General features: G+C 43.9%; 1 protein-coding gene across 2 annotated transcripts in view; it reads left to right on the top strand.

Annotated features, from left to right (window-relative positions):
* The window catches only part of Nell2 (neural EGFL like 2), a 319,573-nt gene that overhangs the window by 48,254 nt on the left and 245,620 nt on the right, over window positions 1–25,699 (top strand). For both annotated transcript variants that reach the window (NM_031070.3, XM_087559210.1), the window contains 1 exon segment: window positions 14,207–14,357. In NM_031070.3, the coding sequence (NP_112332.2) occupies window positions 14,207–14,357 (151 nt within the window).

The following is a 25,699-nucleotide window of genomic DNA, read 5'->3' as shown; positions in this document are numbered from 1 at the left end:
ATTGTTGCGTCACTAATCTCTAGGCTCTCAGGCAGTCTTCAGTTTGGTTCTCCTGAGGAAGTGCATCTGTGGCTGTGTGGCCCCACTTGTTCACCAACCTTATGCAGCAGTGGTCACTGCCCTGGCAGCTGGGCTTTTGTGTTCTCCCTCCAGTGTCTCTAAGATAATATTCAGCTCACACCGACCACTTGAGGGTGGGCTTTTCTATGTACTTTCTTCTAGAAACGCGCTTATCTTCGAGAGGACCAAGTTCTGTTAGTTGGTTTAGGCTCTCTATGCAATCTCACCCTTTCCCTAGGTTCTTGTGTGTGTGTGTGTGTGTGTGTGTGTGTGTGTGTGTGTGTGTGTGTGTGTGTGTGTGTGTGGTGTGTTGGTAAGACATTCTTTAAATTTTTTTGTGTATCACATGTTATGTAGGTAAGGGTTCTCCAGATTGAACAGAGCTGACAGAAAGAGTATATATTCAAGAGAGGGTTTACGGTTTATTAGACTGGCATTCAGAGTTGGGTCATAGTCCAACAATGTCTCACACCAGAGAGGCCGAGAACCCACTATTTGCTCAGTCTGTGGCCTGTGTACTTCAGCACTAAGAATCTTGTGTGGACGGCCTGAGAGCTTTCCGGAGAGCTGCCAGATGCAACCCATGCTGAAAACCCTAAGAACCTGGTTCTAACAGTGAAGGAGTCAGCAGCAGAGCAGAGCAGATGAGCTCGCCAGCAATAGTGAAGGCCAAGTGAGCAGATCTTCCACATCTTGCCCCTCTCCCTGAGCCACTGTTGGAAGGCGCTGGCCACATTTAGGGTTTTCCCATGCCAATAAGGCAACCCTTCACTGGGATCTTAGCATTGGCATCTTTTAAGCTAGGGACACTGAAGAGGAGAGACCCTCAGGGGAGGAATTGCCTTCATCAGAGTGGCCATGGGCCTATCTGTGGGGCTGTTTTCTTGATTAGTGTGGGAGGGCCCAGCTGCTTATGGATAGTTAGCTACCTGTGCTGGTTGTCCTGTGTTTTGTAAGGAAGCAGGCAAGCAAGCCACCGAGCAGGCTGCCTCAGTGGTTCCGGCCTCAGCTACTGCTTGGGTCCCTCAACTGTGGATTGTGATCTGGATGTGTAAGTGAAGGAAGACCTTTCCTCCCCAGTGTGGTTTTTTTATTAGTGCCACAGCCATGCTTACAATCCAACCCCATGTACACAGTTACTCCCTGGAGCCCTCTTCCCAGGTGAATCTAGGTTATATCATGTTGACAGCGCTAACAGTAACACTCTGCCTATCGTTAACGCAATCCACGAAAACATCACTCGAAAATCATAACCTTCCACCCCGTCCCTAAAGTCTCTCTTTATTCCATAATGTAAAGCAGAATCTGACATTAAAATTCCCAAAGTCTTTAAAAGTTTGAAGCATCTTAGCAGTGAGCTCCTATAAGTCCTGTAGCTCCAACACCTTCTGGCACAGTTCGTGTTCTTCTGAAAGGGATGGGCAGGCCCATGACAAACAAACCCTTCCAATGCAAACCCAAACTCCAGCAGGGAAAACAACGGGTCTCGCAGCTCCAGTGGGCAGCATCTGGAACATGGACTATAACTTTCAGGCTCCAAAGGGTTCAGGCTATCACAGTAGCCAGCACCTGGGACTTGGAACATAGCATTCCAAGTTCCAAAGGGTTTTGGGGATCAAAGTCCCCTTGAGGAACACTTAAGTCTTTTAATGTCCCATAACTTAAGACTGATAATATAGATCTGCAACATGTACTATCTCAGTTGGTGTCACATCACACAATGAAGAAATACAAGAAAGGAAACAGAAATATCTGCTCACTATGTATACAAATACATTCTTAAGAAAATAGGACATAAACGCTAATGCCAGTTACAAGCCTTGCTGCTGTAAACAGTCATGTGGCCTTAATTAGAATTTATAACATTTCTCTACTCCCCATTCTGTATTTCCTCCACTCTCAGCAAGTCCTTCGGTGGGTTTCTGTTGCAGTAAAAGAAAAAAATGGGTCGGTGGCTACTGGTACCACTCTGGATCTCTCTCTCCTGGAATTTTCCCCACATGCTCCTCCTTCTCATCTGTGATAGGCTTCAGCTTATCCTGGACCCGCCTTGCTGCGTAATGACATCATCCTACAGGTTTCTGCTCTTTACTCCAACGGGCGACCCATACCTTCATTCTTGAAGGGCCTGGGTCACTTATCATACCGACTGGATTAGATGGCTAGAGCTAGTAACACCAGGAGACACCTTAAAGGACCTCCTGCGTGCCGGACTAGACAGGCAGATGTTTCCCCACGATCTGGATTAGTCACAAATTCCAACACTGTTACTACTTAGTCTGCTGACTTAACGTCATCAGGAGCCCAAAATGAGCAGAAAGAAGTCTTACTTCTGTTGGATGGAGTATTTGTTATGTCTCTTGGAAGAAACGTTCCTCCCTCTGCTCCAAAACTTCTAGGCCAGCAGAGAAGAAGTTCATGGAAATAGAAAGTGGAAAAAATCCTAGTGGATGAAGCACCATTCCTGGTGAACAGTACTACTCACATTTCTACCCTTTCATTCCTGGGACCACGACGCCAGGGTATAGAAGAAACAGTATTCTTTTTTTTTTGTCACTGTATTTTACTCTTTTTTTTTTTTACATTTTATTTTTTTTTTTTATTAACTTGAGTATTTCTTATATACATTTCGAGTGTTATTCCCTTTCCCGGTATCTGGGCAAACATCCCCCTCCCCCTCCCCTTCTTTATGGGTGTTCCCCTCCCAACCCTCCCCCCATTGCCGCCCTCCCCCCACCAGTCTAGTTCACTGGGGGTTCAGTCTTAGCAGGACCCAGGGCTTCCCCTTCCACTGGTGCTCTTACTAGGATATTCATTGCTACCTATGAGGTCAGAGTCCAGGGTCAGTCCATGTATAGTCTTTAGGTAGTGGCTTAGTCCCTGGAAGCTCTGGTTGCTTGGCATTGTTGTACATATGGGGTCTCGAGCCCCTTCAAGCTCTTCCAGTTCTTTCTCTGATTCCTTCAACGGGGGTCCTATTCTCAGTTCAGTGGTTTGCTGCTGGCATTCGCCTCTGTATTTGCTGTATTCTGGCTGTGTCTCTCAGGAGCGATCTACATCCGGCTCCTGTCGGTCTGCACTTCTTTGCTTCATCCATCTTGTCTAATTGGGTGGCTGTATATGTATGGGCCACATGTGGGGCAGGCTCTGAATGGGTGTTCCTTCAGTCTCTGTTTTAATCTTTGCCTCTCTCTTCCCTGCCAAGGGTATTCTTGTTCCCCTTTTAAAGAAGGAGTGAAGCATTCACATTTTGATCATCCATCTTGAGAGAAACAGTATTCTTAACTGGATGCTGGTTAAGGCACACACAACCTTGTGGACAATACCCCTCCTCCGCTGAAATAACTAACTGTTGATGAACATTTACAGGAGACGCAAGGATCTTCACATCTTTGGCCTATTAGGAGAGATCTATCTGCATAGCTTTATCCAGATATACTTATTACTATTTTTCCAATGCTCCTTTTTATGCCCTAGCAATCCAGCGAAACCAGTAGACAGAGCTCATGGATCAATACATAATTACATATGGGTCCACTTCTTATTTCAGGAAAAATGCATGAAGATGTTTACTTACAAAAATTCTAACCATTGTGAAGATTCCTTTCCTCCAATGTCCTTCATAGTTGTCCCACAAAGGCGCTCTAATGCTGTAGATGTCTCCTGTTGGTACCTCCGTGGTGTGCAGCACCATTGGTAAACCAGACCTCAGTCTTCTCCTCCTCAGCTGATTATAGCATCTACTCCGTGAGGTCTGATTAATCAGACACCAAATCTGGACTCCCTCTTTTTGTTCTGACTCCATGGTTGCACTTCTGTTGGCAGATGATTCTTGGCCCCCAAATCTCCAGTTTTCTTGGGTCTCCATTGCAACTGAAGCTTGACACAGCTTCAAGCAGTGGCCTCTCAGGATCTCTCCAAAGAACCCAGCACATTGCTGCTCCCATTGTTTCTTTTCAATCTCAGCACAAGATTCCACGATCCTTTCAATCTTGTAGACGCATACCCACAAAACCAGTGCAGTGTGAATAGCGATGTCAAAGTTTGATGGGAGCTTGCTGTGTAGCCTGGCTCCCACTGGATCACATCTGCACGAAAGTCTGTGTTTCTTTAAGGCTGACTCTTGGAAACCCCTCCCTAGTTGGCCCTGTTGGAGCCAGCAGACTTGGCTTAGTTTGGGTTCCATTGCTGTGAAGAAACATCCCAACCATGATATCTCTTATACAGGGTGACATTTCATTGGGGCTGGCTTACAGTTTCAGACGTTCAGTCCATTATCATCATGGAGGGGAAGACGGTGACACACAGACAGACATGGTGCTAGAGAAGGAGTTGAGAGTTCCTGGATCTGTAGGCAGCTAGAAGAGACTGTTATCTACACTGGGCATAGCTTGAGTATAGAAGACCTAAAACCCTGCCCTCACAGTGACACACTTCTGACAAGGCCACACCCAGTCCAGCAAGACCACACCTCCTAATAGTGCCACTCCCAACCCACGAGTCTATGGGGATCATTCCTATTCAAACCACCAAAGACCCTTATGTGGAATTCTGTTTATGCTTCGTCCGATCAGATAAATTAGCATTTTCATATATTATAGCCTCTGAGAGGGAGGGTCTTGTCCTCACCTTGTCTTTGTCTTCTTTCGTGCAGAGTAAGAGGCTTTTCTTTAAAGGTGTCATAATCTCTTTAATAATCACAGCTGCTTTTGAACTGCCTTGTCAGTTCAAATAATTAATAATCTCCCTCATAACCACAGCGGCGTTTGAACCGTCTTGTCAGTAACTTTAAACTTGTAGTCTTTTCCCTGAACTATACATGTTTTATATCTCTCTGTTCTCTGTCTTGCTTACTTTCGCTGTAGACATGGATGAGGTCAGGCACAGTAACTGAAATGAGATCTTTTCTTAAGATTTCTTGCACTGAACAGATTAGTCCTTTACAATTCAGCCGCACTATAGGACTCAGGAGCACAGACAGATCTTTTCTGACCACTGCATGATGAGTCTCTCGTCGAGTTCTCAATAAGAGATTGTGTTCCCCTCTGAAATCTCATGAGCCAGGCCTCCACTGTCCACATTTCTCTCAGCACCTGGTCTTCCGAACTTTAATCAGGCTAACCCACTAGTCTCCGTTTACAGCCATCTAGAGATTTTCTAGGCAGAAGTTCTTCCGCCTACCCAGTTTCTAAGGAGTAAGACTCCCGTGTTCAGCTTCATCACTGCAACAGCCATTTGCCTCTTCATCTCAGTGTTCTGCATCAGTTACTTACTTCAGTGCTGGCACCAAGCACTTACCAAGAAGCAACTTAAGGGAGGAAGGGTTTGTTTGGGCTTACAATTGAGGGCCCTGCAGCCCTTGGTAAGGGAGGCATGGCATAGCAGGAGTGAGGGGCCACTGGGTGCACACTTCCTCTACCAGAGAGACAGATGCTAGTATTCTCTTCACGCTCCTTTTTCTTGCCCAAGTTGGACCCCAGCCCATGGCACAGTGCTACACACACTTAAGAAGGCTCTTCCCGACTCAGCCCAATTTCCGAGGTTCTCACAGTCATGCTCAGAGATCTGTCTGCTGGATGATTCTGTTCTTGTCAAGTTGACACTTGGTTTTAACTCTCATCTATGCCTATCAAGACCACACATCACCATGCAGCACCATTCCGTTCCTTTCCTGTCTGTCCATCCAGCAAAATCCTCCAGTGAAATCTCCTAGCCCATGCCCAAGCATTTCTTCCTAAGCACAATCTTAACCAAGTAAAGATATAGAATACGTTATTTTACAAATGGCAATGTATGCTCACTGCTGACAAGGGCTAGTCAGTGATAGGATTCAGCATTACTTTTGGGGACCTATTTTTTGTAAAAATATTTAAAGATTAAGTAGCAAATACGTGTATAGTCTGCAAGACTTAAAATCTTTACTATTCGACCTCATATAGAAAACTTCTCGATCATTACTTTGAAGAATGATACCCCAGTGGAATGTCTGGTTGAGTCACAGACTTGGGGAGCTGTAGTATGTGGAGAATGGACTAAGCTTTTCAACAAGATGCATCGCTTACATAGCGAAGACCTTTATTCTCTTCTGTAACAATACAGAGCCAACAGTAGCCAGGGCTGATGGTGCATTTCCCACCTGCGATTGTCCTAAGACCCAAGTGTGGTCAGTATTCTGATCCAAACACCTTGTTTTTATCGAAGTTCCCCTTTCCCCACTATATCACCAATGGAAAGGAAGAAGAGGGAGGTCAGTTTCCTTTCAGATCATAAGAGAGGATGGTAGCACCTGCTCCTTTTACACACATTCCACTGGACATTAGAGCACATGAACCCTTAAGCTTCAAAGGATAATATGGAAAAATGAAGTTTCTAAGGAGTATCTGTGTGTCAGAAAATTAGATGGTTTTATGACCAGAGGGGAGAGGAGAGCTTTTACTACTGGAGGACAATTAGGAGTGAGCCACTGTGACACAGACGGCTCCTGGTGTTGACATACTACTGATCCTCACTCGCAGAATTCCTAACATACTAAGTGTTGAGGAAAAGTTTTTCTGAGTTAATGAAAGTTGACTAAAAACTGAGGGAAATGCTTAGTCTGAGAATGGTTATGTTCATGGAAAAAAAATCTGACAGAAATGGTAGGATTTCATGCTTGGTGGTGTTACCCTGTTTATTTTCAACATAATTCATAAACATTATGGAAAATGTTAGCCCACAGGCTAGTCCGACTTGGACACTTTATTCCATTGACAGCACTGTTCTGGGAAGGTGTGAAGGCTTTGGAAGGTGGAGTCCAGCCAGAGGTAGAGTATTTGTACTCCCTGTTCTGTCTCTGCTTCCTGTTCCGCGGAGCTGTGGGTGTGAGGAGTCTCAGCTACAGTCTAACTGCCATGGATCTGCCTGCCTGAGTGTTTTCCCCGCTTTGTTTGAGTATATCACACAAAGTCACAAACACGAGTCCTTCCTCCCTTATTTGGTTTAAGTCTTCTGTCACAGAGCTAAGAATACTAATAGAGCCCTCTCGGGGTAGCTCAGCCAGCACCAGAGATGAGACCATCTAGCAATGAATGAAGAACTAAGTTTGGATAGCAGGTGTATTTTGCACTTTATACAGGGGTAACACCAACATTTAAATAGCAAGCTTAATTCAGACAATCTGATAGTGGTGGGAAAACTTTAAGAAGGTAATTGGAAAGGGTTAGAGATAAGACAAGAAGAATGATGGGGTTGGGGCGTGGTACCATGTTGGAACAGCCTCGTCCCTGTATCCAAGAGTCCAACAGGCCTCCTACAGATCTGGCTTTCCGAGGCCTTAGCACGATTCACCCATTCCAAAGGGACAGTGCAACCAAGGATCTGGCAGGATCCTGATGCAATAGTAACGTCTCCACCAAGCAGCTCATGCAGGGCTGAGTGCAGGGGCCCCCACTTGAGACTAAAGCCGGAGCCCAGCTCTGTAGCTGTGCCAGAGCAGTGGGTTTGGGAAGTGATTCTTTCCTTAGAGGGTGAACAGATTTCCAGGGTTCTTACTGAATCTCCGCGAGGCAACGATTCTTTTAAAATCTGATTATTATTATTATTATTATTATTATTATTATTATTATTATTATTACTACTATTATTATTATTCCTCTGCCTCAGAGGAGACAGAAAAGGGGGCAGGGAAAAAGGGAAAACAAGGGCAGAAACTGACAGATTTTCAGCTTCTGAAATTCTGAACCGAGGAGCTCAGTGCCGTGCCTTTCTCGTCATTTGGTAATGCCCTTTGGGGCTTTATCAAGCTGTTTTCTTTCTTAAAGTGAGAACAATCATGACAGAAACAGGTTTAATTTGGGTAGGGTGGCTAATCATGATCAGTGAGACTTTGGTGTCTTGCTTCTGTGAAATAATTTGATTATGATAATTAAGGAAGAAATATAGAAGAATAAACTCTGCAAATTGATGTCTTAGGTCAAACTGGCCCTATTAAGAGGAAGACGGAATGGTGCCTCTCAGCGTTTTGTCTCTGCGTAATTGGTAGGGCACTGTGTACTCTCTCCTTGGCTACTCAGCAAACATTTCGTTAGAACGTTCTCGCACAATAAACAACCTTCACACCTTGTGCATGCGAGACTATTTTATAGCTCCCTTCCATTACACCTATTTATTAAGAAGTATTAATACAATTTCAATGAGCTATTATAAAAATCCCACTTTGATCCTGTAAATATTGTATTTCTTTTAAAAATCAATCTTTCTACTTGTGACAGCGAAATCGTTGTATATGTGTGGATTGAAATATATGACTTAATTCAAAGGAGCACAGCTTGAGAATTTATAAAATTCAGTGGTAAGGCAAACTTTGGTTGTTAGCATTAAATCAAATCTAAACATATAAAATGAAGGGCCGTACAAGGTCATAGCAGGGGACGGTGCTTGCCGTGCCAGTCAGAACTCACCCAAAGGTAGAACCGGAGAAACCATTCTATCAAGCTTTCCCGTGTCGTCTGTATGGTTGTTGTGACACGCACATGCTGTGAGAAGACATACACACACTCCATATGAACACATAAACTAATAATAATAAAATAAAAAGAAATGACATTTACTATGTATAAACCTTTAATACTTTAACTTTGCATTCTAGAGGAATTTTATTGTGGTACCCACGTATTATGACTAAGTATATTTTTTCTTTTTTCTTTCTTTTTTTTAACACTCTGGATTTTATTCTGCCCCTGGTCTACTGTCTGACTGTTCCCCGTCCCATACCTCCTCTCCACACCCCTGTCTCCACGAGGATGTCCCCACCCCACCCACCCCACCAGACCTCTAAACTCTCTGGGGCCTTCAGTCTCTTGAGGGTTAGGTGCATCTTCTCTGACTGAGCCCAGACCCGGGAGTCCTCTGCTGTGTATGTGTTGGAGGCCTCACCTCAGCTGGTGTACGCTGCCTGGTTGGTGATCCAGTGTCTGAGAGATCTCAGGGGTCCAGGTTAACTGAGACGGCTGGTCCTTCTACAGGGTTGCCCTCCTACTCAGCTTCTTCCAGCTTTTCCCTAATTCAAACACAGGGGTCAGCAGCTTCTGCCCATTGGGCGCACACATCTGCATCTGATTCAGCTGCTTGTTGGGTCTTTTGGAGAACAGTCAGGGTAGGTTCCTTTCTGTGAGCGCCCCATAGCCTCAGTAATGGTGTCAGGCCTTGGGGCCTCCCCTTGAGCTGGATCCCACGTTGGGTCTGTTGCTGGACCTCCTTTTCCTCAGGCTCCTCTCTATTTCCATCCCTGCAGTTCTTTCAGAAAGGAAGAATTATGGGTCAGAGTTTTGACTGTGGGATGCCAGCCCCATCCCTCACTTGATGCCCTGTCTTTCTGCTGGAGGTGGGCTCTACAAGTTCTCTCTTCCCACTATAGGGCATTTCATCTAGGGTCCCCCACTTTGAGTCCTGAGACCTCCCAGGTCTATGGTACGTTCTGGAGGGTCCCCCCAACCTCCCACTTCCCGAGCTTGCCTGTTTCTATTCTTTCTGCTGGCCCTCAGGGCTCCAGTCCTTTTCCCCGACCCGATACCAAATCATCTTCCCCTCTCCATATCTCCATCCCCTTTCCCTTCCAGGTTCCTCCTTCCCTCCCCCATTTGTGGTTGCTTTCTTCTCCCTCACAAATGGGACCGAAATGTCCTCACTTGGAACCTTCAGCTTGTTGACTTTTTGAGTTCTGTGAAGTGTATCCTGAGTATTCTGTACTTTGTTTTTTGGCTAATGTCCACTTATTAGTGAGAATATACCATGCATGTCCATTTGAGTCTGAGTTACCTCACTCAGGATGACATTTTACAGTTCCACCCATTTGCCCTCAAAACTCAGGATGTCCTCATCCTTAATAGCTGAATAGTATTCCATTGTGTAAATGAACCACGTTTCTGTACCCATTCTTCTATTGTGGGACATCTGGGTTGTTTCCAGCTTCTGGCTATCACAAATAAGGCTGCTATGAACATACCGCTGCGGCATGATGGGACATCTTTTGGGTATATTCCCAAGAGTGATATTGCTGGGTCTTCAGATGGATTTAGTTCCAATTTTCTGAGGAACCTCCAGGTTGATTTCCAGAGTAGTTGTAGCAGTTTGCAGTCCCACCAGCACTGAAAGAATGTTCTTCTTGTCCACATCCTCACCAGCATGTGTTGTCATCTGAGGTTTTGATCTTAGCCATTCTGATTGGTTTAAAGTAGAATCTCTGGGTTGTTTTGATTTGCATTTTTCTGATCACTAAGGACTTTGAACATTTCTTTAGGTGCTTCTCAGCCATTCGAGAGTCCTCCGTTGTGAATTCTCGGTTTAGTTCTACACCCCCACTTTTGATTGGGTGTTTGGTTTTTGGTGGTGGGCTTCTTGAGTTCTTTATATATTTTGGATGTTAGCCCTCTATCGGATGTGAGGTTAGTGCAGATTTTTTCCCAATCTGTAGGATGCCAATTTGTCTTACTGACTATGTCCTTGGCCTTACAGAAGCTTTCCAGTTTCATGAAGTCCCATTCATCAGTTCTTGATCTTAGAGCATGAACTGTTGGAGTTCTGTTTCATTTTATAAATGAAAATTTCAGGTCCAATGATTTGTTTAAGGTAAACCAGTCAGCTGCTGGATCCGGGCAGCGAACCTGACCCTTATTTCTGTTTGATTTGCTCATTAATGCTTTTGCTCTCACTCATCAAATTAGTGTGTGCTTATCAAAGTGTGACTATGCAATATGTGGCTATTTGGTATTGGTCCAAATTAAAATTAACATTGTATTGGGGAAAGACAGTTGAGGTTGGTTTTGGTTTGACGAGCATTGGAAGGTCAGAGTCTGTCTTCAGGACCATGCCCATGTTCCTTGCTCTTAGCTTGGTAATGAGGCTCATACGCATGTCAATCAAGCTGTGGTATCAGGAGGCGTGGTCTGCCCCACCAATGGCTGTAAAACAATCCCGGGATTGTAGTGACTTCTAATGTACAATTATTGGAAACTTTTTTTCCTTTTAAAAAGATTTCCTTTAAAAAGATCTATCTGTCTGTCTATCTATCTATCTATCTATCTATCTATCTATCTATCTATCTATCTATCTATCTATATCTTTGAGTATACTGTCTTTATGTTCAGACACACCAGAAAAAGGCATTGGATCCCATTACAGATGGTTGTGAGCCACCATGTGGTTGCTGGGAATTGAACTCAGGACCTCTGGAAGAGCAGTCAGTGCTCTTAACCTCTGAGCCATCTCTCCAGCCCCTGAAGCTTCTCTTTTTTTTCTTAAGTGATATTGTCCTTTTAAATTTTAATTCACATCACCATAGTTTAAGATGAGAGTAAGTAGTTGTGAGGACACTGTGATAGGAATCACACTGCAGGTCTGAAAAGCCCAGTTAATTCAGAGACACTCACGTATCTGGACAGTACACTTTTGTAAAAGTTAGCTTGCGAGGAGGATTTACATTCCCCTTGGGGTATGCATCTCTGTGGTACTGTGGGGCTCTGTTCCTGACCCCAGGAAGCACCTCGTCCTGAGTTGGGTCCTAGATCTGCCACTTGGATTAGGTGAGTTGGTTCCTTACATGCCAGGATTGCTTCAGATGTTTCTAATTCAATGGAATCACAGACATGAATGGGTTTAGGGATAACTATGACAGGACCCCCAATCACTGCGGGCTTTCTTCTCTAATCTGCAGTTTATAATGAAACGATGCCAAGAATCCCACACATTACAGGGTGCTCTGAGGGCTAAATGCAGTGACTTATGCTTAAGGGCTATTCAAGCTGCACACAGTGTTAATCAAGTGGTTAAACTTGGCTTTCAAACCCATTATGATTATTTTGTCTTTGAGTTTACACTGTATAGTTTATACTGAGAAAACATTGGGAGGAGACTGAAAGCCATGGGTGCTAACTGTGATAATAGTTCTAAGCTGGTGGGTTCCTAATCTGAATTTAAGTAGCAACAGTGCATAGCTAAGAATACTGAACTGGTGAGTGTTAAAGCACCGGCCAGCCTTTCTGTTCCCGAGAGTAGATGTATTTATAATCGAATCCACTCCTGGCACTTCTGTCAGGTTATGTGGGTAGATTAATCTTTACACATTGCCATGAGTGGACTCATTAGATTCACGGTGGCAATTGCTGGGATACTTTTTTAATTGGAAAAGAAGAAATTATTGCCTACCCATTTTTGTTATTGAAAGACAGATAAATCCCTTCTTTAACTTTGTTGTCGACAGAATGAAGATGCTGAGAGTTTCCACATTCTTACAAAAAGCTATCTGACAAGGGAAATCGAGACATTATGACTTGTACTAGCGACAGGAAAGTATTTAGGACACATTTAACTAGAGAAATGGAAGCCCTGTGCACTGAAAACTGAAGAGTATTGTTGTAAGGGTTGAAGACAACACATTTAAAGCAAACGGAAAGGTATCCTATAGTTGAGAATTCGAATAATTAATATTGTTAAATACCCCATCACTCCAAATGACCTGATGAAAAGATTCAGTGCAATCCTACCAAAAGGTCCAATGACTTATTTTTTTTCAAGGAAATAGGGAAAACATCCTAAAGCATATGGATATACTAGCAATTTCTATGGATTCAATGTGGTATCTGTTCCCCATATCCATCTAAGAGAGCGAGATTGCCATAGTAAGCTGTAACTTAACTCTGTATGGGCCAGCAAGGCCACTGAAAGCTGGAGATCGGTATTCTTTATTCTTGTGGCTGCCTGTTTGCTCTGGTGGGCAAATTCTCATAACTGAGGCATTAAACAAGTGTACACAATTAAGGTGTGCAAGAAATAAAACATATGTGTGTATACAATTAAGCAATTGTCACAAGCGTAGTCTTACCCACCCCCATATAGTTGCCATTTTTGTACACAGTGAGAAGGTTTATGATTTCCTCTCAGTGAGTGTGAAATAGAGTATTAGTAATAACCCTACTGCCCACTAAAGTGCACATAAGAGCCCCGGGATGCATTCAAAACATAAAGATTAAAACTCGAAGCTTTGGCCACCTTGTATTCATTTCCTGTTAGCAGTGACAACCGTCAGTCTACCATCTGCTTCTCTGAGTGAACCATTGAGTAGAGCCTTCATGGGTTTGTAGTGATATTACATTGATAAGCATTGTGTCTTCCACTGCTGTTTAAAACGACTACAGCTTGGTCACACAAGACGTACAGTCTTCTCCAAACTCCATCGTTCCGCTGAGAACTACTCACCTTAGTCTCTTTTCCCGTAGAAAAGAAGAGAATGATTTGATCACCACACAGGCTGATTTCTGGGTCCCATCAGCCCTAAGCGCACAGTAAGAATAAGAGAGCTTCGAGCTTATGGTGATCAGGTGCTTCGACGATAGGCTTTTCCTCACCACCCAGTCCACTGCTCTCTGTCCCATCTCTCTCAGGTCTTGTCTGTTCCGAGTTTGGAACTCAAGACTAAATCACATGAGAGGGCAAAGCGAAGATTCTCTTTTTCTAGGGAAACTTTCTAGGCTGAACTTTCTCTAAGCCCATCGAGGAGGGGGTGGAGTTAAGTTCTATGTATTTCTCTCAACAAATATGGTGAGAAAAAATTGATTTTCCTGTTTCATCCACTGCACAGAAGGCTGAGAGTGACTAATTTCACTGATCTTTTCAAGAATCTATTTATAGCGAGCCTTCTGGCTAAAGATACCACTTCAGAGCGATGCTCACGGATTTAAACACAGTTTTCTCCCAGGAGGTGTCAGCTAATCTACCTGGCTCTGCAGTGGCCGTCACTTTGGTCTCGCTGTGGGACCCGCCTCTCTTTGCTGTTGTTACAGATGTAGCTATGGTAACCGGCAGGAGAAAGTGTGTAAAGAGAAAGTTGGGAGTGTTCAATTTCTGGGAAGGCTCATTGATTTTTCTCTCAAAGATGACATGGTTTAAAAACAGATTTCTGAAACATACCCATTAACCCACGTGATTTTGTGGTGCCCTGCATTGTCTCTAGCGTAAGGTCTTATTAGGAGAACCTACCAAGGGAGTCTCAGATTTGGTGTTTATGAATTATTCTTCGATAATGTTTTGAGAAGGGTGTTGTTTACAAGGCATACTTTGTAAAACCAAACTTTAGTGCATTCTTAAAGTCTGTTTATTATTTATCTAACTTTAGATTCCCCCAGAAGCATAAAAGCACCCATTGCTACAGCTGAGCGGTTTTTCCAGAAGCTGAGGAATAAACACGAGTTCACAATTCTGGTGACCCTGAAACAGATCCACTTAAATTCGGGAGTCATTCTCTCCATCCACCACTTGGATCACAGGTAGGTGCAACTTGTAATGTCTCTGGTGCTTTGTCTGTAATGTGTTTGCATTACCGTAACAAAGAGAAGTAATCACGAGCCCTGCTATGAGAGATCTGAGAAGGTCTTTAGAACATAGAGTTTTATATACTGTGCAGAATTGCAGGCAGATTTCTGCACAAAATCACAGGAACCCATTGCATCTCAGTGTGTCGGGAGCACACAAAAGTCCACTTTGCAGATGCGTTTGTCAATCCCTAAATCCCACAAGGGCTATCCTCCTCAATGCCAAAGACAGACATAAATCTTAATTTCCCGTCATTACCCGCAAAGGCCCAGTGTCCTTTACCTTTCTGGAAAGTGACTGTAGAATCAAGAACCTAATAGTCTTATGATTGCAATCACATTCAGAGAACTTACCCGATAAGCCACCGCACTTACAGATGTGTTCGTGAGTGGGAGCTGAAGTGCGTACGAGCAGTTTCTACTTCCTGTCACGTGTGGAAGGAGCACTAGGAGAGCTGGCAGAGGAAGCCGAGGGAGGAGCTTCACCCATACACTTGACATGTGTAGCTATGAATGCGCACATACTGAATAGTACCCAAATACTGAAAAATAGCTTATAATAACAGTTATTATTAATCACATTATTGATTAATAACAACTAATTGTTCTTATTATATAACTATTAATAGAACCTGTTTCAGGTTAACAACCTGAAAACAATAATTTTGACAATGGAAGTGTCCACAGGCCCATTTGGATGCCTAGTCCTATTACGTAATCTCTATGAATCGGGAGAGCCACAGTCTGTGCCTCCACCTGCTCATCTGTAAGGTGGGATAGCAATGACAGCCCCTTCTTAGGTGGTCGTGAAAAGTAAAGTGTATAAACCCAAAGTGCTTTACATACGTAAATAGTACTAATGATCTCCTTCAGATCCTGGAAGAAAATATTTTATTTGGTTCTTATTGGAGATTAGTCAGTCTGAAACTTTTCAAATCTTTTCTAGATACTGATGGCCAAATTTAATCAAATGTAAGAGAACAAAATGTATCAAGACTTAGAGGGGAAGGTTCTTGGTACACTTGTTCATAGGGCTTGGGGGCTCCCTGCACTCCACCCTTAGCTCCAAAGGATGAAGTCACTGGGCTTGCTCTCCTCAGGGGACTGGCCTTTGCCAGAGGGGAGGGTGATGTGCAAACACCCTGCTGGGGACTGCTTAAGACATTGACCAAATAAAGGGATGGGGAAGCCCCATCTCCACACAGTTGCTTTCCCCCTTGCCCCAGGACTCTCTTTATATGCCCTGGATGAGGTTAGGCCTGTGCTTATAGCCCTGACCTCTGTCCATGTCAGCTGGGCTTTTAGGCAACACAAAGCAAAGATCATTCCAAAGAAAATTAGCGTGCTCTGTGGGTCATCAGGGATGAACTTGTCCATTTTTCCTTTCTGTGTGAAGCCACCCAGCCTCTTCTCGGTGCCATCACTTTCTTAGATGTGCTGACCTCCCTTCCTGCCCCTCTGCCCTGTGGTAGCCAGGTCTGACTGCGTCCTCAGCTCTTCCGGTCCTTATTTGAGTTCTACCTGATCACTGTTTCTGGGGTCCCTGTATTAATTCTGTAAGTTGTTTGCCTATTCATTTTACGTTTGTCTATAATACTGGCAAATTGTAGTCAAATACCACATTTGTGACACAGAATATCTTTCCATTATGTAAAATGTAATTCATTTGTAAGGTATTAATTCTCAGTGAGATGACGTCAGCCAATGTGTGCTCCCTCAGTCCATTCACCATCAGTGTTCAGTTGAGGTTGAGAGTATAGCCCTGGAGACAGCCTGCGTGTTTCATCGCTCGCTCTAACACTCACTGCCCCTCTCTGCGCCTTACAGTCCTCACCTGTCAGTGCACACATCCACAGAAGCAGAAGCTCTGCAATCCCACAAGGTTAACACGCTCATGCTCATCACATAGATGAAACGAACACACCACAGGGGCTGCCAACGTCAGAAGACCTTGTGGGGAGAGCCTAGCACCCAGGCTGCACCGCTATGAGGTTTACTATCCCTGGGGAGTCATTATGTGTCTCTTCTGCCCATTTCCCTCCCACAGCACCACCTAACTTGCTAGTGATAGTGTCAGGATCAAAACCCACTTCACCTGAGTGTTGAGTCTGGGTTTCCATTCATCTTGCAGTGAGAGCCCCTAAACAAGTCTTTGATGGACTTCACCTTATTTCTATTGATGGTTATTTTTTTCTTTTAGTGACCGTGTGTGTGTGTGTGTGTGTGTGTGTGTGTGTGTGTGTGTTTAATGGGTCATAAATATATTATATATTATATACTATACTTACATGTAGTATTTGCATGTTCATACCCATGACCCATGTTCACGTACACAGCGATGCCAGAGGAAGATACCATGTATCCTATGATACCACTCTTTGCTGTATTATCCTGAGACAATTTCTCACTGAACCCAGAACTCAGCATCTTTTGCTATGGTTGTGTCTAGCAAGCCACAGCGCTTCTATTCACCGCCCCCTCCCCAAAGTCACAGAATCACAGGCGTATGCCTGGCCATGCCTGGTTTGTTACATGGGTGCTGGAGATCCACACTTGGATTCTCTTGTGTGCACATCATGCCTCTTACCCACCAAGACATCTCCCAGCCCCAATCCTTTTAAATCTCACCCACATGTTTAGCTTCATCCTTTTCTGGACATGCATTTAGTTATTTTCTACTTTCAAACACACACACACACACACACACACACACACACACTCACAAAATAATCACAAAGTAGTTTGTGGGTGTATACATAACAACAGGTACAACAGTGTGGCCATGCAGATAGGCAGAAGAAGCCCAGTTCAATGGTCAAGAGTATGCTGCCATTGTTAATGCTCAGCGGGAGACGCTTCTCCGATGGCCTTTTTCATAGGTAACCATACTGTGGCCCCATCAGATAGTGTAGGGAGTTTTGCGGCATGATGTAGCTTCTTGCCACAGTAGACTCTAGAAAATCAAACTGCAACATTGCCAATTACATATATGAAGAATCAGTTCGGAACCCCAGGGCGCTTGTAATGCATGAGACAGTTATGTGCAACTGAGATTTTCGGTTGAATATGCCAAGAGCTTCTGCTGGGTGACACATAGGTTTCCATATAAATTGGTCTTCTCTCTGTAAGTATGCCGTCTCTAATTGGCAATGACGGGTATAGATCTTATTCTCTCCCTTTCTGGTTCATTATAATAAGGGCTTGTCTCTTACCCGCAAGAGGCTTGTGGGAATGACTGGGCACGGAGATGTGTGAGTGTGAGTTGCTTCCTCTGAGCACAGATCCTTGACTCCCAGTTAGAATGCTAAAAGGCAAGTATCTGTGAGCTTAGACTACCTGAGATAAAGTGTCTGTAAGGAAGCAGGCACCAAATCAGCAGTATAATCTGAAGAGCTGCTGTGAGGCTGCCTCTGTCCTCACAGTGGTCCCCTTCCTCTGTGCTAATTGCAGTGAGCTGTTGCTATTTATCACAGGGAAGTAAGGAAATGGCAGAAAGTGATGGAAAGGGTGGAGATCCTGTAGACCATGAGGAGACTGCCTGACCACACAGAGGCTGGCCCAGTGCGACTATGCAGCTATTTACCTCTCTACTGCCCAAGTCCACTGGGGCCTCCATGAAGCTGTGCCTGGCCTTTCCACTCCCCATCCACTCCTTCTCACATTAGCTTTCAGGGCATGGTTAGTCTCCCTCCTGTTGGTATTCTGATGTAGAACGCCTGTGGTGATTGTCTGAATGCTTCATGTGTATACACTCTTGTTAATTCCACATGAGACACTGAATAACATTTGTCACCACAATTATAGCAAACACTGAGACATTTTACAATTTAAATTTAAATCACACATCTTCGGATCGGTACTATATTCCATGGTTCAAAACATTAAAGATCTAAGAGGATGCAAAGGAAACAGCCAACCCCTTGTGTTCCCAGCCATCCAGTGTTATCCCGGGGGGAAGCCAGGTTCTTTTTCATTGAAGACATTACATTTTTTTATATGTATAGATGTGTTTGTTTGCTTAATGTGCATATATGTGGGCATAGCATGCCACAGGACCTGTGCAGGTCAGAGGAAACCTGCAGCAGTTGGTTTTCTCTTCGCATCATGTAGGTTCTGAGGACCAAGCTCTGGTTGTCAAGCTTGGTGGCAAGCCCCTTTGCTCACTGAGCCATGTCACTGGCCCCATGGAAGGCATTTTACAAACAAGAACACAGTAAAATAATAGAGCTCCTGTTATCAGCAGTGTGTTGCAGCTGGCACAGACCCTGGCTGGTAGGAGCTGGGGGTATTAATTTGGTAGACTGATTATGGAAATCTGTGAAATATGGAAATAAGCAAGTGTGTCAAAGCACAGCTTTTGGAATATGTGTTTTTCAAAGGCTTTAGCTTTTCCTATGCCTCATGGGCTAGCATCTGTGCACAGAGAGATGCCAGAAAGATCTGTGAAATGGGGAGAAGAGGCTATGACTACTAAGGAGGGTCACAGAAGACATGTGACCTGAATGTAGAATGGTGACTAGTGGGAGGAGAAAGAGGATAGTAGGGGAAGGATGGGGTGGGATGGGGGAGGCTGGAGAAAGAGCAACAGAGACTGAGTGCGCATGGAACTCCCATCACAAAACCTGTGTGCTAATTAAAAACTAACACAACAATCACTTCAGCGATCTCTACACAGAAAATTGAAGGAACATACTCGAGCTAGTCTCTGGAGCACAATGCCAAACATTCTGGAGCACAGTGCTGACTGCCACCCTGGTACCTGGAGAAAAGCGCCACATGGCTTCCTAAGCCTTTTCTTAGACATGCATGTGTGAAATTTTACATGACTGACCACAAATTTCTGCTAAACAGTAGGGTCATCGCTGTCAAGGATTGTACACTATTGTATATTAAACTTGAAAATTTCATCCTCTACATCGTGCTGTCACACAGTTAGATGCTAAGTAAATACTTGATAGATGAAGAAACCAGTGGAAGAGAGAAAGTATGAACATGATCATAACCGGGAATCTTAAAATACACCGCTGCCCCCATTCTCGCAGGAAATGCTCAGGCATCTCGGCGGATGCACAGCGCGCCTAGCCAACCCTGAAACGTCATTAGCTGTAGCATGGGCAATCCAAGTCCACTAACCATAGCCACTACATCAAAACAGCTGTAAGACAGTTCTCCAAGAATAACAACCCCTGTAGTAAGCCGTTCCACGGCGGGAAACCTAATCGTACAACTTTGTTGGTTTGGACATAAGAGACTGATGGGCTTGCCCTAGGTTCTGGGCCACCGAAGGTGGCTAAGGGTAAGAAAGAGGTAGGAAGGGAAAACCCTCAAGATCATCTCAGACTTGGAAGCAGGCACAACTCAACCATGGTGTTCAGACAACAGTCTAGTCATGAAAAGGTCCTCACGGCAGTGAACTAGTGAGGTGTGCGGAAGGGCTCATCGGCCCACCGTCTGGTATACTGGCTTCAAATACTGTTGTTCAAACAGAGGCTGCTATTAAACATTAAAACACAGCTTTACGTGCGCATCCTGTAAGGAGAGTACTGGCTCAGGCTCTCCTGAGTCTGCATCGCCATCACCTCCGCCTATAAACAACCAACAGATCTGTGTGCCTGTCTGACAGAACAAAGACACTCGGGAGAATCAGCGCAGTCCTCTCTGCAGTCCACATTTCCGAGGTCTGTGTTTCAAGGAGAAAGAAGAGGGAGTGGGCCAAGAATTTTAAGACACCACTAACAATGTCTTCAGTAGCTGGAGAAGAATCTACACGAAAGTAAAAGAAAGACTGGCTGAAACAGCAAAAATAACTTCGTCAGTAAAGACAAACATGAGCTTCCTCCGCAATTTCCAAAGGCCACCCTTTCCTTTTTGTGTTTTCCATTCTGTGGTTTCTCTGAGATCAACGCAGTCCCCTTTACAGACCTGACATGCTTACCTGGCCCGCTGTCTCTATAGTTTATGAGATTTCCCTCGTTTCCTGAGACAGTCTTGGGATTTATCCAAATTGGTCGTCATGGAGTCGCTATTAGAATTTTCCTGATACCCCAAAGTTATTTATGATTCTAGCATTGAATCCTCTACAAATAGCATACACCGAGATAATTTGTGGCAATAGCTTTGCAGATGAATGTAAAAATGTCTGTGGTTTGCCGTCGTCTTCGGAATTAATCAACCTGAGGTGGAAAGTGATTTTTTTCTCCCGTAATATTAATTATTATACATTCTGGGAAAGTACAACTGCATCTGTATATGAGGCTGATGAAACGTACTTGTGAGTACCTGTCAGCGAGTAAGCCATTTTTCTTTCATGACGTAAGTATGTAAGAATTAGACTTGATGGCAATGTTTGCTTGACTTAATGGTTTTGAACTAAAAGATGGCTTTGTTTATTGTGGGTGGAATTAACAGGCTGACATAAAAGCGACTGCACCCTTCACTCTGGCTGCCTGCGTGTTGATAGAATTAAACATAATGGGATTTATAAATTAAAACTCCAAACATCAAGTTCTACATGATTTACACCCCCTTACTCAAACCTTGTTCTCCCTACAGTAGTGTTTCTGTATAATTATTTATGTCCAGTGAAATTGCACTTCTGATATGCACATTATACATTACTCCATCCCGAAGCGTTGCGATGCATCTTCTAATGTATGTTTGCATACGTGAACGTTGCTGAGAGATATGGGGGGTTCTTCAGAGAAGCAGAAATAAATGTAGAACTCGGAACAAATAGCGTTTACCACTTTCTATCAGCACCAGTTTTGCTCGTGACTGATGGGATGAAATTCATGCTTTGGTGTGCAGAGGTAACCTCATAGGACACAGACCCCCACTGTGCCAAAGAAGCAACAGAAAGGAGCTCAAGGCTGTTGCTCTCGTGTGTATTCACTACGCCATCCTCGGTGCTAGGTCCCGAGCGAAGGATCCTTCCAGGCCCCCTTCCTGTTTCCAGCAAGTCCAGTCACAAGACTCGAAGTACATCAGGCGGTGACAACGCACCCCTCTTCCTTCTTTCTGCACTATCGCTGCAGATCATGGAAGACCGGTGCTATGGCAGAGAGTTCGCTGAGGAACTCTACTACTGGATCTGGGGTAATTAGTTCTTCTGCTTAGCTAAGGACATAAAGGAAACTTTATGGTTTCTACTTTTTCAAAAACGTTGCCACAGATATTAGAGATCTGTCTAAACCTCTATCCCTTGAAATTATAAGTATGCTGTGGGTCAGGGATGTGTTTCATACCAAGCTTCTAATGATGGAGGGATTTCAGGTCATTGGTGCAGAATTTCTCACGGGAGAGGGAAGGAGAGGGAAGAGTAAAGCCAACGTACGTATCAATGTCTTCAATATAATTTGTTTCCTTTCCTCATGGATGGATGTGATTAAATGTGGTATTGTTAATATTTGGAAATTACTCAGAAACTTCATGTTTTTCTTAGGAATATCTGGTCTTCTGTCTACTCATTCATGTTTGTTTACTTTATTTTTTCTTACTGTGAGGTCAGGTACCCTATTAAATCTGCCTAGATCTCATACTAATATTGGTAAAAAGTGAAAATACATAGTTTTTTTTTTCTGGGGTGATAAAGAATTAGTCCAGTGTCAGTCATTTAAATTCCTCTAAATGAAATCTAATGTTAATGCTAAATGTCAGTCTTGGGTGTGTCTTCTGTGTTGTTCATTGGGTGAATGGACGGCAATATACTTCCTTATGCAACCATTTTCCTATTATAAGTATAGCTCTTAGTGTACATATTTTTAAAATGTAGATAAAAAAGACCCCATTATTCAGAATCCTGTATTGTGCTCCTGGGTTATATAATATTCGGTGTGTGATGAGGAAAGTTTCAGACAGCAAAGTGAAAAATGAGGTTGGAGCCTGGCCCAGGAGAAGGGGCAATTCTTTTACATATTGGTTGCTTATGTATTTCTGAATTCTACTCTTTGGGTGTGTATATAATTTTCTATATACTTACCCACTTTCTTCAATATTGGTATAAAAATTGCTTTGTTGATGAGTGCAAATATTTTTCCAGGTATTTGTTAACCTGTCACATGTCTGTCTCTAAGTTGGTTCTTTTTACTCATTGCCCAGTCTTCTTGCTGGCTTGAGATCCTGCATTGCAGATATTGAATTGCTATCATCTATAGTTTTAAAATGCTTACGTTTATGTCTACTAAATTTCTCAACTGAAATGCAGTCGAGTCTGTCTTATTTATATATTTATTTATTTACACCCTAAATGCTGCTCCCCTTCCTGGTGCCCCCTCACAGAGTCCCTTGTTGCTTCCCCCATTCTTTTCTCCTATGAAAGGGTGGGGGACCCCTGGGTATCCCCCAACCCTGGCTCATCAAGTCCTCGCCAGATTAGGCTCATCCTTTCCCCGTGAGGCAAGACATTTGCTACATATGTGCCAGGGGCCTCATTCCAGCCCATGTATGTTCTTTGGTTGGTGGCTTCGTCTCCCAGAGCTCCCAGGGGTCCAGGTAGATTGACTCTGTAGGTCTTCCTGTGGGATTCATATCCCTTCAGGGTCTTCAATTCTTCCCCTTAGTCTCCCATAAGAGCCTCTGACCTCCATCCGATGTTAGGCTCTGAGTGTCTGCATGTGTTTCAGGCAGCTGCTGGGCAGAGCCTCTCAGAGGACAGTCATGCTGGGCATAGCGGAGGATTATTGATGGTGTCAGGGACTGGTGCTTGCCCCGGGATGGGCTTCAGGTTATTCGGTTGGCCTTCAGTCTGCTCCATTTTTGTCCCTGTGTTTCTTTTAGACAAATTTGGGGTCAAAAGTTCTGTGGCTGGGTTGGTGTCTTTGTCCCTCCACTGGAGGGCCTGTCTATCTATAGGAGGTGGCCTCTTCAGGTTCCACATCACCACGGTTAGGTTTCTTGGCTAAAGTCACCTGCCTTGACTCCTGGAGCCGTCTCCATCCTGGGTTTCTGGGACTTTCTAGATGTCCCCCACCTCCAGCAGCTGCAGATTTCCACTCATCCTCCTGGCCCTCTGGGCCTCTCTGCTGCTCTTCCCACACCTGATCCTGCTTCCCATATCCCAGTCCCCACCCACACAGTGCCTCCTATAAGTCAATTACCGTGATCTCCGAATGAGGTTGGTATTCTGCTAATGACACAGACGAGGAAGAATACAGTTCCCCTCTAAAAGAAGAGAGAGTCATTAGGAAACTCAGGAAAAAAATAAGAAATCCTTAAAAAGTGTTGCATAGGAAATTTGTGGTGTACTATATATAAAATAAAACAGGTTCGTCCTGGTTTGTAGCAGTTGCTTGAAATAAGAACCGACTGAGGAAAACTGTTGTTTGATAACATTCTGTAACTGGCCCAGCAGGAAAGAGTTATCCCAAGTCTGTGTTCGACTTTGCAGTTAGTACGACGTGTAGCATCTGTGAAAACACTGGCGTTTAGTGTTTATGGATTGTTTAATTGGAGTTTGGAAGGGGAATGGCAGCACTTACACATTTAACCTTCAATTAGCAAAGCCACATACAGTGAACAGCCCATGCAATGTTCTTTAGTCTTATTTGGTAGCAGGTTGACGCTTTGGGCTTTGATAGCAATATGGACGGAAGAGGCAGGTGGTCTCAGTGGCACTTGTCCGACAGCCCATTCCTTTCTCACAGATAGGTACTGACATGTTAGGTCTCCATCAGCACTGAGGGCTGATTCTGGGCCGTACATTTTGTTCTGGAATCCTTTTGTTGACTTGGAGAGCACATCACCTGGCTGGTTAATGTAACTTTAGAAGACCCGGTATTCTGTGCTTCGTATCTTCCTGTTCCTAAGGACCTGCTCTTGCTGCGTGGAATCACTTGTTAATTTACATTGGAAACACGAATAGACCTTGTATTGGAATTCTGCTGCATTTATAGGTTAAAGTGTGTTAACTTTAAAGGTTTTTTTTAATTTATGTATGTGAGTGCACTGTAGCTCTCTTCAGTCACACCAGAAGAGGGCATTGGATCCTGTTACAGATGGTTGTGAGCCACCATGTGGTTGCTGGGAACTGAAGTAACAAACCTTTGGAAGAGCAGTCAGGGCTGTTAACCGCTGAGCCATATCTCCAGCCCTTTTCTAACATTCTCATGGCACCAAGTCTTCTCATCTTGGTAATGGCTTGTCTTTAATTTTTATATCTTATATTTTTCTTATAAGGACACTATGAGGACACACATACTTTATTAGAGACATTTCTGGATCTTTTATTGGTTGGCTGCCATAAATTAGGATCTTTATTTTGTATGACATTTTCTAATTTGGAAAAGAGTTATCAGTTACCATAATACTAGAAAATCTTGTTTTTTTTTTTCTTTTTTGTATTAAAGGTGTCCTCACTCACAACATTTAAAAAAATAATACGGGGGGTTGGGGTTCAGCGTAGAGTATACCCACATTTTGAACGCATGTCAAAATGTCTTCTACGTTCCACAATCTGTGGTGCAGGCATGGACGTGTCAAGAACCTTTTCCAAGATGAGTGGTAAAGGCTCAGTATAGCGCACTTCAGTTCTGACGTGAGGTCCCAACTAACACTCACTAACATAGAGATCTTTCTACCACTTACTAACCAAGGAGGTGAGCACAGTTCCTTTAGAACACTGTTTCTCGACGTGTGGGATGTGACCCCCTCTGTGTGCTGAATCCCCTTTCTAGGGTTCCCAAATCAGAAACCCTGCATACCAGACATTTACGTTATGGTTCATAACAGTAGCAAAGTTACAGTTATGAAGTAGCAACAAAATACTCTTACGGTTGGGGTCAGCACAGCGTGAGGAACTGTGTTAAAGGGACTCAGCATGAGGAAGACTGAGGACCACTGATTCAGAGCGTGTTTTAGTGTCCCCTGGACTTTAGTGTGTTCCCCTTTAAACGGCCAGGCAGAATGTCATTTTGCCTTCTCTGTTGACAATGAGGTTAACGTTTTCCGCTTTGCTTGATAAATCCTACATTCCTTGATGTTGTGGGCACTTGAATTCCATTGAATTTTTTTTTTAAAGAGAAAGTCTTATATTCACTCGTGGTTGAGGCCGTGTATTGATTTGTTTCATCACGGCTGAAGCTGAGGTAAAGCCATTCATAGTTTGCCTTTCGTTTTTCTGCCATTGACTTTTATCCATTGGTCAGGTTGCAAGATGAATCATATGACTTCGCTTGTTTAAAACTGTAGGCGGGGGTGGCGCATTCTGTGGGTGGGGAGTGGTTCACAGGACACATACATTGTCCAATCTCCATTCTGTCCAGCTAGGAAGACATCCTGCTCACTACCAGAACAGGAGTGTG

The sequence above is a fragment of the Rattus norvegicus genome, chromosome 7 (assembly GCF_021556685.1).
Source record: "Rattus norvegicus strain SHRSP/BbbUtx chromosome 7, alternate assembly SHRSP_T2T, whole genome shotgun sequence".
NCBI classification, from domain to species: Eukaryota; Metazoa; Chordata; class Mammalia; order Rodentia; family Muridae; genus Rattus; species Rattus norvegicus.
Note: the sequence above shows the minus strand (reverse complement) of the source record. Positions and strands in the feature narration are given on the sequence as shown.